This window comes from Stegodyphus dumicola, chromosome 12 (genome assembly GCF_044657685.1).
Source record: "Stegodyphus dumicola isolate Sdum_Otavi_A_Nest chromosome 12, ASM4465768v1".
Taxonomy (NCBI): Eukaryota; Metazoa; Arthropoda; class Arachnida; order Araneae; family Eresidae; genus Stegodyphus; species Stegodyphus dumicola.
In genome coordinates, this window is record NC_140779.1 from 54494100 (window position 1) to 54507547 (window position 13448).

Below are 13448 nucleotides of genomic sequence, written 5' to 3' on the forward strand. Positions count from 1 at the left end.
CCATCCTTAGCAACTGTCCACCAGTATAGATTGATTTCAGAAACAATGTAAACATCAAGTAGAGTAAAAAATTACCAACACTGCCATATGACTTTTTCCCCCCTGAAAAATTCTGTATTGAACAGTATCAAATTGGAGGTCAAAGATATAAAGGAATCCTGATTACCCTATCTAAGGAAAAATGTAGCAAAGTAATTATCAGTAAGCCTATTTACAAGAAACATGAACTAGTAAAACTTACAGATGTGCCAAAATTAAAAACATGCACACATATATGTACGTATGTACGTAAAATAAATTTAATATGACATATACATATACATAAAATAAATTTAAATATGCACATATGTATCAGTGTCCATGAAAAGATCAAATCTGTAGCTAATAATTTTTAACATTACCTTTCTGTTAAGCGAGACATGACACTTTTATCTACAAAATGTGCAATATGTGAAGGTACTTTGCGAGCTTCATACCCAAAAGCTTCATTGTATAATTTATTTACATGTCTCAGTGAGTCACCAAAAGTATCCAGTAAATGCCTTTGAGTCACACTTGGTATTAAATAAGATGACATAGCCTCACTTGCTTTCTAGAAAATAAAATAATTGCATCCATTTTCAAACTAATTATGAAACATCATTCCACTGAAATTATACACTTTCAAGACTAAAATTAGCATAAAAATTCATTTCTAAATTAATTTATTTCACCTGTTGACTATTTATCTACTAGCATTTCAGTGTGACACTGCATTTCAAATCATTTCAGAATTAATATAATTGTTTAAATTGCAATATGATTTTAATGTAAAATAAAATTTAAAATATACATTTATGCTATATTCAAAATAACAAAAAAGAAGGAAGAAAACACAGTATCTTATTCATACAATATTTAAGTCTGTTAAACACTGTGCATAGAAATTTGATTTAAACAAGGTTAGTACACATTTCTGCACAAAGAAATTAAGTACTTTTAAGGACTTTTAAGAACCATTAATGAAAAAAATTAAGGACCTATGAGCAAATGGGGAACTGAATAAATTCAATTAAAAATAAAAATATTATTCTATGCCTGAATTTCACTTTTGTAATATCATCCTACAAATAAAATAGATCCCTAAATAGTATGCATTATTACTAAACACGAATTAACATAATTATTAATAAGTTTGAGAATAAAATAAGCTTTATGCAATTTATCAAGTAGCATTAAATATTTTACACTTATGATAGTTGAACATATTTAAAAGAAGATTAGTTAGCTTTATGTTGATTTTTTTATGTCTTATTTTGTCATTTACTTGATCAGTCTAGAGGTTTAGTAAACAGCAGGTATTAGATTTTATGTGAAGCGGCATAGGTTAAAATGAGAAGTAAGATCATAATCAGCATGATTCATAACAAAAGACTGAATGTTGTCACCGCTGCTGATTGTCCAGAGAGAGACATGCTGATTCATACAAACCTCAAAGGCCTGGTACAGACATGGTTGGCAAGTGTTGAAATTTAGTCAGGCCCTGCTTGATGCAAGTTAGTGTCATAACTTTGTGTAGAGTTCCGGAGGTTTGTAACCCAGTTAATATACTTTAAGGTCCCAATAAGACATTAAAGCACCACAGGTGATAAGTTGTTTTGTATTATTTTAAGTCTCACTAGATGCAAAGAATAAGTTTAACATGAATTTTTACATTTTTGTGTTTTATCTTGTGACCACAGTGAGTATTAATGAAAGGCAATAACTCTCTTTAATATGTAGAGATAATTTTTAAGGGTAAGAAGTTAATTATAAATGATTAGCGAGCAACCATATGCTCTTACATTAAGTCAAAAATCATACATACTAATAAGGCAAAGACGAAATAACTTTAGGGTTACACTAAAGCCAAACTCTGCTTGGCGTAAAACAATTCTGCCAAGCAATACTCTTTCAGACACCGAACATCCCGCCTGGCATTGAAATATTAATTTCAATACAATAAGTAAAATTCAAAAAAGTAATAAATCTTCATACAATGCAAAATGATACAATGTAAATTAATGTACAAATTATAATACATGTAATTACAATGTGAAAAGAACAAATATGATAGATTACAATTCAAACCTTCAAATAAACATAAAAAACTCATACATTATTTCTCAATTGGCAATACAGCAATTGCTTATCTTTGCGATGTTTACGATGAATGAATTCCTTTTAGAGCCGTGCTTGATTCAGCTTCGACTTCTAATTTTTGTACAGTAGGTGTTATGAACTCATTAGGAATAAAAAAAGAATGAGCATTTATTCCAGTTAGTGGAATAGGCAACACTACTTTGAATGTTAAATTGCAGATAAAGACGCGTTTATTGAATATAATCTTAGTCATTATGGATTTACATGGCCACTATTAAATTTTATTTTTTAACAATATTTGTTAAAAAAGCCATATTAAAATCACAATCTAATAGAATTTCACAGTTTACAATACATGTGATTTATGGCATTGATTCTTAAATGATATTAGGATAATTACACATTAAAAGCTACAAAACATTTATGGTTTGTAACAATAACACTCAACAAAATATTTACCCATCATTTTAATTTGAAGCCTTCCCAAACATTTTGGCTAGTTTATATCAATTTCTTTCTCTTTAAGCATCTTTTCTAACAATTAGAGATTTTTCTCAATATGCAAACCAATGCTTTTTCTAGTTTCTGCGTGCTTTATCTCCTAACTTGTCAACCTCTCCTCAATGTACCTATGAGGGTTTACTTGATCTGGTAAAAGTTAAATAGACCCACTCCCCAGACAGACATCACGCAAATTATCACTGAAAGTAACTATAATATCAGACAAAGGTTTAAATAAGCCTCTTATTTAAGTAGAACATAAAGGCATGTTCTAATGCTAACAAAATCAATTACAGCTCACGGTGACATAATTAAATAAGAACAGTCAAATTCAAACTAATAATGTGAACTAGTGGTCAAAGATTATACAATTTAATTTAAATTTAATCTGGCTCATTAACTCTATCATATGAGAAAACAGAAATGGGAAATTATAGTAAAGGCTGAAATCATAAACACTTAGGTAATTTACATAATAATAACACCAAATATCTTTGAAGAATAAATTTCTTTATGTATTCAGTTTCTTTCTTCAACACGTATCCTTTTCATTTTAGAATTTTTGGATTTAATTAAGGATTTCTGTTATTCTAAAAAACACTAATTGCATTTAGAATGTACAGAAAAAGTGGCTAATTTTATTTCTTTAGTAATATGAACATTCAGAAAATATATGAAATACATAACATTCAGAAGAAATATGAAATATATATAGTAATGGCCGTTTACAGAGCTGATGTGGCAGAACTTCTAGAATTTAAGGACACACCGAACAACAAAATCTAGAAATGGCAAAACTTTTAGAATTTAACGGAAGCATTGGAAACAGGATTTAGGATCCACAGAGACTGCATCAGGTGGGAAAATGCCTAGTGCCAGCTATGAGTATGGTGCATTAAGACATATTAGATTAATCTTTTAAATTGTAAATTTTCAATTTCTTTATTAATAAAAAAAAATCCGTTTCTATAATGCCTGCCCATGTGATGAGATTAGAAGCACTTTTGATATTTTCCATGCTTGTGTCTAGTGAAAAGTAGAGAAAATAAAGGGAAGATAAACATGTTAAAATGCTAGTATCAGAAGTAAAACATTCAAATATTATGTTTTCATTATTCTTCCAGACGTTTTCCGAAAGGTAAGAAATTCATTGCAAACTTTCTGTAAAATGCATCCATTACGTGTGTTGATACTATGGAGACATTTTTCATTTTATCACATATTTCTCGAATCTTCTAGAATCGTAGGTCTATAAATCTTGCCTTTAAATCCTTCTAAACTTTCTAAGCTGCAATGTCTAAAATACTAAAGAAAAATTATCCCTACCAATTCTGTAACAGCAAAAAGCCAGAAATATTTCTGGGGGGGGAAGGGGGGGAAAAAGTGTAAAATTAATTTTATAGAGAAAACCTGATGCATTTTCTGAGAATTTTGAATATTCTGAGACAATTAAACGCTTACTATGAAAAAATTAAAAAGAAGACATTTTTAATTAATTACATAGCTAATTTTGCTTTTGCGTCTTCTTTTCAAGAGCTGTTTCATAAATTATGTTTCATAGCATTATACCTTGTTTATTTTTCAGATTCTAAATATTGTAAGTTGCCAAAATGAAACTTTATAATATGACAGCAAAAAATAAAAATGTTTTATTTTAATGTTATTTTTTAAATATAATTTCAATATGTTACAATTATTTTAATAAAATTTATTAATGTTATGATGCTTTAAAAAAATTATCAAAAAAATTTCGGATCTCGAAATTAAAAAAGTTCTATAGAAACTGATCTTAAATCGCCAAAATGTTGACAAGTCGCCAAATTTAGAACCGTTTAATTAGAGAATTCTCATCTTGTTTAAGAGCTGTTTATTAGAAAAAAATGAATTTCGAAATGCTTATGTTTCACTTCTTGCTTAGAAACTTGAGTATCCCATCATTTATATTAGAAATAGAAATAGATTATAACTCATGAACCCATTCAAAAGATTACCATATATACGGCAGTGAATCACCAAAAATATTCCTCAAAATGTTAATTCACATTCAAAATGACAGTCGTAAAAACAGACAGAAATTTCAGATGATTAAAATTAAGGACCTTCTGTTGATTTTCGCCAAAATTAAGGACTTTTAAGGATAAAAAAATGAATTCCAAAATATTTAAGGACTCTTAAGGATCGTACGAACCCTGTTTAAAGCCAAATGCCAGTAGGAGACCATTCTCTTCACAGATGAGTCCCAATTCAGCCTAACAGCGTCTTTTTGACATACCTTCATCTGAAGAAAACCACGAATCTGCTACCCTTCTTCCAAAATCCAAAAAAAGGGACTTGTACATTGGAGCTTTGATGGTCTGGGCAGGCAGCATGTTACACTGTGCACATGTCAAGCCTTTGTCAGAGGCTCGGTGACTGTGCGAGGTAGGAAGACATGTTACAGCCCTATGTTCATCTTTTCAAGAGTGCAGTTGGCCCTCTTCATTTTTATGGTTCTTCCATAGAACTTGTACATCTATAACACTTGTACAATATAGGGATGAGTTTCTGGAAAGGAAGGATATTAACCTTTTCATGTGGGCTCGAAAAATAGTTGTGTTCCTTCACTGGGGATAAAAGGGTAAAATTTTTAGGATATTTTAGGAATTAGGGAAAGGGGGTAAAATTTTTCAGATCAAGTCTTAACGACGAGGTGATAAGTGCTCTTTTGTTGGCAGGCAGAGAAATGGTCAGCATTTCTTTTCGGTCCAGTTCCAAAGCTCTAGGCGATAGAATGAAGGAAGTATTCTAATCGCTGTCACATTGCAGATAGATGTATGCAGTTTCCCACGAAACATAATTTATTGCTTTATTTTCAGATGAAATGTTTTATGCTACAACTATACAATTTTGTTCCTTTTTTGGTTAAAATAACTTTTTAAAATTGCACATAGGTTATATACTGAAAAATCAGCGAAGTAATCAGAGTTACCTATGTTGACTTGTCACAGTATAGAGAATTTAGTGATTTAAAATATTCAAACATATCTTTCAAACAATATATAGATTTTCATTTTAATTATTATAATTATCCTGATATTGAAGAGCAAGTTAAATACAGTTTAATTATTACAAGTGTCATTTAGAAAGCATTTTCGAGTTCCCAAATTAGTGTTATTGGATTTACACTTCTGTAAAATTCATTTCTGGAGAAAAAGAAATTGGTAACTGCATTTGTGCTGCATTGAATCATTATTGAACAACACTAACAAAAATTTAGCAATGCACAAGGTAAGAATTTTTTTAAATAAATTTTTCTTCTATGTGACATTGCAAATAGCGTTCCAGGCTTGATCTGCCTTCATATCAGGGATATAAGATCTTTAATTTTATTAACCGCTTCACACTTTTTGGTTCGGTAAAGAAATGCAGGAGTAAACGCTGGAGGTTGAGAAAATAATATTGAATTATTATTGAATAATTATTGAATACATTGAAACTTGTTGAGTTTCAATGTATTCAATAACAAAAATTTAGGTTTACCACTTAGAGATATTATATATAGCTTTTACCTTAGAATAGAAGGGAAATAGTTGTTCGTCAATTTATATTGTTGCTGCATTTTTTCCTTAAAAGCAAAATTGCATATTCAGGAACCCATTAAAATTTAAAAAAATAAAGATTTTTGTCGAATGGAGAAATATTTCTTCAGTGTTTTATGATCTGCATTTTCAGAATGCTAAAATCGCTTTTGAGGTATCAGCTTGTTATGCGAAATTTACAGATCTCAAGCTTTTTATTGTTGCTTTCTTTCAGAATAATGAAGCTCGGAATGAAGATTTGAACTGAGCTGATGAATATTAATAGAGAATCGTACTGAGGATTAAATTCAGGGAACTAAAAAATAGTACACATCTCAATTACTCTATAAATCCTTAGTATCCTAATATATCATTTAATTCCCTCCAAAATACAATTCTCACCTAAAAATTAATTACTTTTTGAACACTACCTTGACTGAGTGGTCAAGACCGCTGAATACTGGTAGTTCGACTTGGGTTCGAGACCAGGCGATTGGGTTGGCTGCATGGTTGATTTTCGTTGTTTGCCCCATGTGAAACGTGAATACGAGATAGTTTCCCTTAAAAGTTCTCCTCGAAGGCATCCTTTTCGATAGGTAGGCATCCTTTCAACTTAGAAAGGCAGCCTTCGTGTGTTTTCCCATGTTTAATTAATCTAAACTAACGTATCTACTTTCTGAAAGAATTGATACAGATATCATCTTATAGACGCAAACATATAACAACAGATAAATTAATAAGTTTGAAACTTTTTTAAATTTTGAATTATAAAATGTTCTTTACTAACTGCTTTAATAAAAATTCGTGTTTCATTTATCGCACATTTGAAATTCATTTTATCATCAAAATTATTCATAAAAGGAAGGGTTTCTAAATATAGTTATGACACGCTCATAAATATAGCTTTCTTATTTCGAATATAATTTTATTTTCATTCCTCTGGTTAAAGAAAGGATTATTTGCCTAATCGAAGGGGGCTTTCGTGGAGGACGTTCGAAGGAAATTGGCTCATATACATGAAAGAATACGAAAGGTTCATGCAGTCAATCCGTTCTTCGAAATTTGAACCCGGGTTGAATTATGAGTGTTAAAGAAAATTTACCTGCTCAGCCGCTAATTATAATTTAGAACATAACAAACCAAAATTTCACTCAAGTAAACAGTAGTCATGGAATGTATGTCATTTAGAAATAACATTAAAATTAATTTTCATCACCCGAAACGTTTATATTCATTACACTGCCTTTACATGCACATTAAAAACTGAAATAAATTGAAATAAACAATTACAAAAAGAATGAAACAAAGAAAATTTCCTTTACGTTTAGCCATTATTTAATACCAAACTCGAAAAAATGATAAATATCAACTCAAAGAATTTATAATGGCATTTGCAAAAGAAAAAAAATTGAAGAAAGATCTTAAAATGCAAATGCGCGAGAATTGAAGCAACAAATTAGTATTTTTATTCTCTCCTCTTGAGAAAATATTTCCCGGAAGACATCGAAGACGACATCGAGTTGTAGGTTCAAACTACGGACAATTACCCCTACCCATTAGCAGAATCACTCGAAAGAACGCACTCGTTAGGGTGTCGTAAAATAGTTGTAAAATAGTCGTCAAGCCTCAAGCGTTAGAATTCCTACCCCTGCGACCAAGGAAAAACTCTCCCGGACCACCAGGTGTCGTACACTTTGCTCGGGACATATATGTCCCAGCTCCTGGGAAAAGGTTAAATGGATAGACTAGCGGTCAAATCTCCAACCTAAATACTACAGAACATGCTGGGGAGACTGTTAAAAAAGTAATTACAACTTATCTTCTGCCTCCCTGTCTTCCAGAACCCAAAAAACAGCATTGCTGCAGAAGTGAGAGCAACAGGAACTCATAAACTGTTTTGTTTCTAGTATGAAGTTACATTGTGAAATAGATATGATTATTACAGAGAATCATGCCACATATCAGATTTTTTTGTTTGTTTGTTTGTTTGTTTGTTTGTCCCAATTTTGAAACTTCTATTTTAGACCTTCCTCTGCAGATAAGACTTATGCAACCCTGACTATTGTATGGTATATGTTTTTGTATTATATTTGTTCATATCAAAATTCATCAGATCTGTGATCATCTTTGTTCATATCAGATTTTATTAAGTCTGCCCTTCAGTTTTGAAGTTAATTTATCAACTGAGAAAATTCTCTTAACCGTGAATGCTGTAGACTGAATTGGATTATTTTAACTACGGCAAAGCACATACTGGCTATCTGCCTACTGGAAAGGATGAATTAGTGCAGCAAATTTCAAGGGAAACTGGCTTGTATTCACACTACAGTGAGAAAACCATGAAACCTCCCACACAACCAGCCCATTTTCTAAGACTCAAACCTGGTATTTAAGGCCCACCAGTGGCCGAGTGGTAAAAGCCGCTGAACACTGGTAGTTCGTTCTGGAGTTCGAGTCCCGGCGAACGGGCTGGCTGCATGGGCGTTTTCGTGGTTTTCCCCACGTGTAACGTGGATACGAGCCAGTTCCCCTTAAAAAGACCTCCACGGGGCATCCCTCCCTTTCCGTGTAGTGCCTAAGGGCGGAGCACATAATAAATTTAAAAAAAAAAAAAAAAAAACCTGGTATTTAATGATTTACCACTTGACTACTGGTAAGCTAAAGGCATTATAGATGAAAAATAATTAAATGGTCTAAATACCATATCTTGAGGTAAACTAAGCAGATGTATACACTTTTAACAAAAAATCAAGGGTTAAAAGACAAGTTGTCATTATTGTTTCAATAATGTTAGGCTGTCCAATTTCAGTTTTTTTTTTTTTTTTTTTTTTTTTTTTTTTTTTTTTGTTTTTGTTTTTTTTGTTTTGTTTTAATGTCCTTCAGTGATAGTCTATTGTGATTTACTAGATTGTAACATTCTTTTAATTTATAATTTTGCTATGTATGGTAGGTGAGAGAATTTTCATTCACTAATTTCTAAGTTTTTAAATGTTAAAAAATGTTATTAATATATTGCCATGCAGTTTCTTTGGATAGATAATCTACTAATCACACACAAAATTACTGAACTAGAAATATTTTGATTTATGCAAATAAATTTGTGAGCTTTTTATGTACCAACACTGGAGCCTGCCACAGTCCATGAGCTTTCATTACATCGATGTACAATATAATTATGAATGTAGCAAAAAGATAAAAATTTAATACAAAAAAGGTAAATTAAAAACTTACTTTTTTTGAATTGAAATTGCTAAGATTTTTAAAATAATTTTTAAGCAGTGAGCTTGTAGAAGAATCAGAGACTTGAGACTTCGAAAATGCAGAAGCACTTCGCAACTGTTGTTGGATAGCTCGGATGCTTGACTGCCATTTCAGCTTTACATTCTCTTTAGTTTCATTCGTGTTAGAATTAAAACCCATACTAGATGCAATGTTTGCCTGAATTTTTGATCCTTTTTGCAAAGAAGCTATATTCTCTGATGGTAATAAAATTTCATGCTTTGCTGTAACATTATTATTTACATTTGATTCAAAGTTTATTTCAGTCACTAGAACAGGTGTTTCTTTAGATGCATTTTTAAAACTATGCATATATGTACCTATTACGAGAGCTTTCTTCTTTAGAAATCCATTCACAGTTAATAAACCTGTAATAAATGTGTTGTACATTGTTAATGAAAATGTGGCAAAACTCTTAAAAATATATAAAATGAAAATCAAAAAATCATTTTTAAAGAATTATAAATAATTAAAATAATTTTGAAAATATTTTCATCAATTGAAGGTATTTTTAACATAGAAGTTGAAAAATAGATATTTAGCATATACATAAATATTTATAAAAATTAAAACTCTCCACAGAAACAGTCAACTGGCTCTCTTTTTTAAAATATCTATTTTTTTGTGTAAAAAGAAACCAACTATACATATACAGTCAAAAGTCGTTAATTCGGACACCCATAATCTGGAATGATCTATAATCCGGACCTCAAAGCTAAAAAATTTCTGCGCATGCGCCGCGTTGACACATGCGCATAGGCGTTTACGCGTGCATGTAAGACCTTTACGACTGCGCATATGTGTGTGCGCAAGCACAGAATACGTTTTCACGTGCACGTTTTATGTATAACGGATGGTATAAGCTAAAATTATCTAATTATCTATTTCAGTTAATGATGATTGCGTTGTTCCTTAATCTTCGAATTGGATCCGGCTTATTATTTTTTGGAGACTGTAAGAGCAATTTTATAAAAGTAAACTTGAACTTTCGATTATATCAAATAGAATTTCCGATGCTGGAGCTCCCAAAGGATCTACAAACGAAAGTATGTTTCGATGTCTGTCAAACAAAAAGTGGTATTGCTGCAAAAATTGGATAAAGACATGAAGAAGGTGACAGAGAGGTTAGTGAAAACGAAAAAATTTCAATTGATAAGTTAGTCGGTATTTTCGGCACAGTAATTACGGGACTTGAACAGCGGAACTGGAACTTTGTAACTGAACAAGAAATCATGTCTGTTTATAGAATTAAAGAGAAAGTATTATCACATAAAATGAAGCAACTTAAACAACTTACATTGAAAGAAATGTTTAATAAAGTAAACAAATAAATATTAAGCTTTTTTTTTTGTAAATTTTGATACCCTTTAGATCATAATTGTTCTTTATTTCATAAATTACGGTTTCATATTTTTAATTTTAGAATTTCTGCATGCCATCTTATGAGATTTAAACTGATGATCTATAATCCGGAAAAATCGATAATCCGGAATCGCTGAAGTCCCGACGAGTCCGGATTAACGACTTTTGACTGTATAAGTAGGAACTTGATTTTCAGCTACATGCAAGGGATATGAAATATAAAAATTTTACCTTTTATTAAAAATGTTTCTTTGTAGTGAAAAAATACTTTTTTTACAGATTTGATGTTTTTATAGCTATGACCAATAATATAAATTTATTGGTAATATCTGTCACATATAAATATACAAAATTTTATGCTTAGAGGACTTCTGCTCCTCAAGCATGCAAGTGAAGAGCATAGAAAACAATAAACGACCCTAACCTGTATACAAAGCAGAATATATCAGATCACCTACAGATAATAATAGTTTTCACAGTAGACATGTTGAAAAATTTCTGACATGTTTAAATATGTGATTTTAAAGGGTATATAAAAACAACTGAGCAAAGACGATTTATTCAGGTAAATTCAAGGTGATATACTAATTTGCTTTAATAGCCCCTCATGAAAATGGTAGTCACAGAAGAGTACATCATGGCATACATATTCACATGTTCTATGAATATAGAAAAGCAAATAGTGCAGCAAATACTGTAAGAAAGTGTGGAGGAAGCATACAATGATAAAATAATTTTAAATACTTGCAAGTGCCAATGATGCTTCTCTAAATTTTAAATAAGCAACTTTAGCTTGGAAGATGCTAGCTGCTGACAATGCCCTGTCTTTTTTAATAATGATGTGTTTAAAGCTCCAATTGAAAGAATCCATATGCAATTATTGAAGAACTGCCAGAGGAGGTTAATTCATCATCAACAATTGTTATAACAATTTGCAAGAGCTTGGGATCATGTCTCAGCTGGGCAGATGTGTTAAATATGAACTTAATCTTAATGATGCTAATTGCAGAGAACATGACAACATCTGACTTGCTATTTAATTAAACAAAATAATAATATTTTTTTTTCTATTTCTTTAGAAATGGCATAAAAAAATCTCTCAGACTCAATTTACTAATATAAATGTTTAAATAAATGTTTGTCAATAAATAACTTTTTTAATACACAACAATATGCTGATGAAAAGAAATCATTTAATAAATGTGAAACATTTTTATCATTTAATACTTAAAACTAGCATAATAAATGTATCACTTATTTTTTATCAGTTTTAACTGTACTGCATAAAACAAGGATCTCAAACTGATGGCTTACAGGTCACATGCCTCTGAAGCAATTTTATGTTACTCGTGAAACACAATTCCCATTAATTGATTAGGATTTTTAAGACATCAATTTTTATAGCAAGAATTTGAAGAAAGACTTTAATAATTTTGAGTCAAATTTTACATTATTTTCATTAACATTAAAAGTAAATGTGAGTAATGTTCCAGAAAATTTACCGTGTAATATAATTCTTATTAAAAAATTTGAAGATATATAAAAAAAGAAGATGTGATGAACTTTTGTTGGTATTTGTCAAAAGATAATTACTCTCAGTTATGAACTTTTGCAATAAGAATCATTGCTTTGTTGGAGAATACAGTGATATGTGAACAGTTTTTTTTTCTGCAGCTAAAAATTATATGTTTTTGTATTATGTTTGTCCATATCAAATTTCATCAAATCTGTGATCACCTTCGTTCATTAAGTCAAAAAAAGAACCAGACTGACCAATGAGTATCTGTAATACGTGCCAAAGATAGTTTCTAGCAACTTTTTCCCAAGTTTGTAAATTAAAATCAAAGTGTCATAAGGTTTTCAGAAGAAATTTAGAGTAAGAAATAAAGAAGTTTATAATTATTTACATACCATTTTGTATTTATATGTAATTGAATATTTTTTCTGTGTGTGTCAAAAATGATATGTAGGTTGTTTTTTTTTCAACCTCCGATCGCACAGTATGATGGCCAGGTATGCGTCAGGTGGTTGGTGTACATAGTAGGCGACTGCGCATCTCCCCCTCCACATGCTCTGTCACTGGCGTATTCAACACACCATTTTCTGTTGAGTTGCAGTCACATAAACATGGCTGTCATTATTGATTCTCCTGCCAAGTGTGAATTGCGAGCTGCTATTCGTTTATTGCAGGCAGAAGGGAACAGTGCAGCGGAAATTCATCGAAGAATGAGTCGAGTGTATGGAAACAGTTTTATGAGTGATGGCGTTGTTCGTGAATGGTGTCAAAAGTTTAAAGATAGCCGAACTGATGTGCATGATGAAGGGGGTCAAGCACGCAAGTCTGTCGCTACAGACGACATTGTTCAACGAGTTGACTAAGCGGTTAAGCAAAATCGAAGGTTCACCATAAGTGAACTATTGATGAAATTTCCAGAAGTTTCAAGATCTTCCCTGTACTCTATCGCTACTGAACAGTTGCACTACAGAAAAGGTTGTGCTCGCTGGGTCCCACAGATTTTGACTGAAAAACCAGAAAATTCCATGAATGGTTGCAGCGTTTGAGTTTCTTGACAGTTACGATACTGACAGAGAAGAGTTTTTGAAATCCATTGTGACAGGTGATGAGAC

General features: G+C 31.2%; 1 protein-coding gene across 2 annotated transcripts in view; it reads right to left on the reverse strand.

The window, feature by feature from the left end:
• Gnptab (N-acetylglucosamine-1-phosphate transferase subunits alpha and beta) overlaps positions 1-13448 on the reverse strand; it is a 116284-nt gene that overhangs the window by 24818 nt on the left and 78018 nt on the right. For both annotated transcript variants that reach the window (XM_085827727.1, XM_085827726.1), the window contains exons 16-17: positions 9411-9826; positions 402-592 (exon numbers count right to left, since the gene is read on the reverse strand). In XM_085827727.1, coding sequence (XP_085683853.1) covers positions 402-592; positions 9411-9826 — 607 coding nt within the window. The remainder of the gene's footprint in view (positions 1-401; positions 593-9410; positions 9827-13448) is intronic.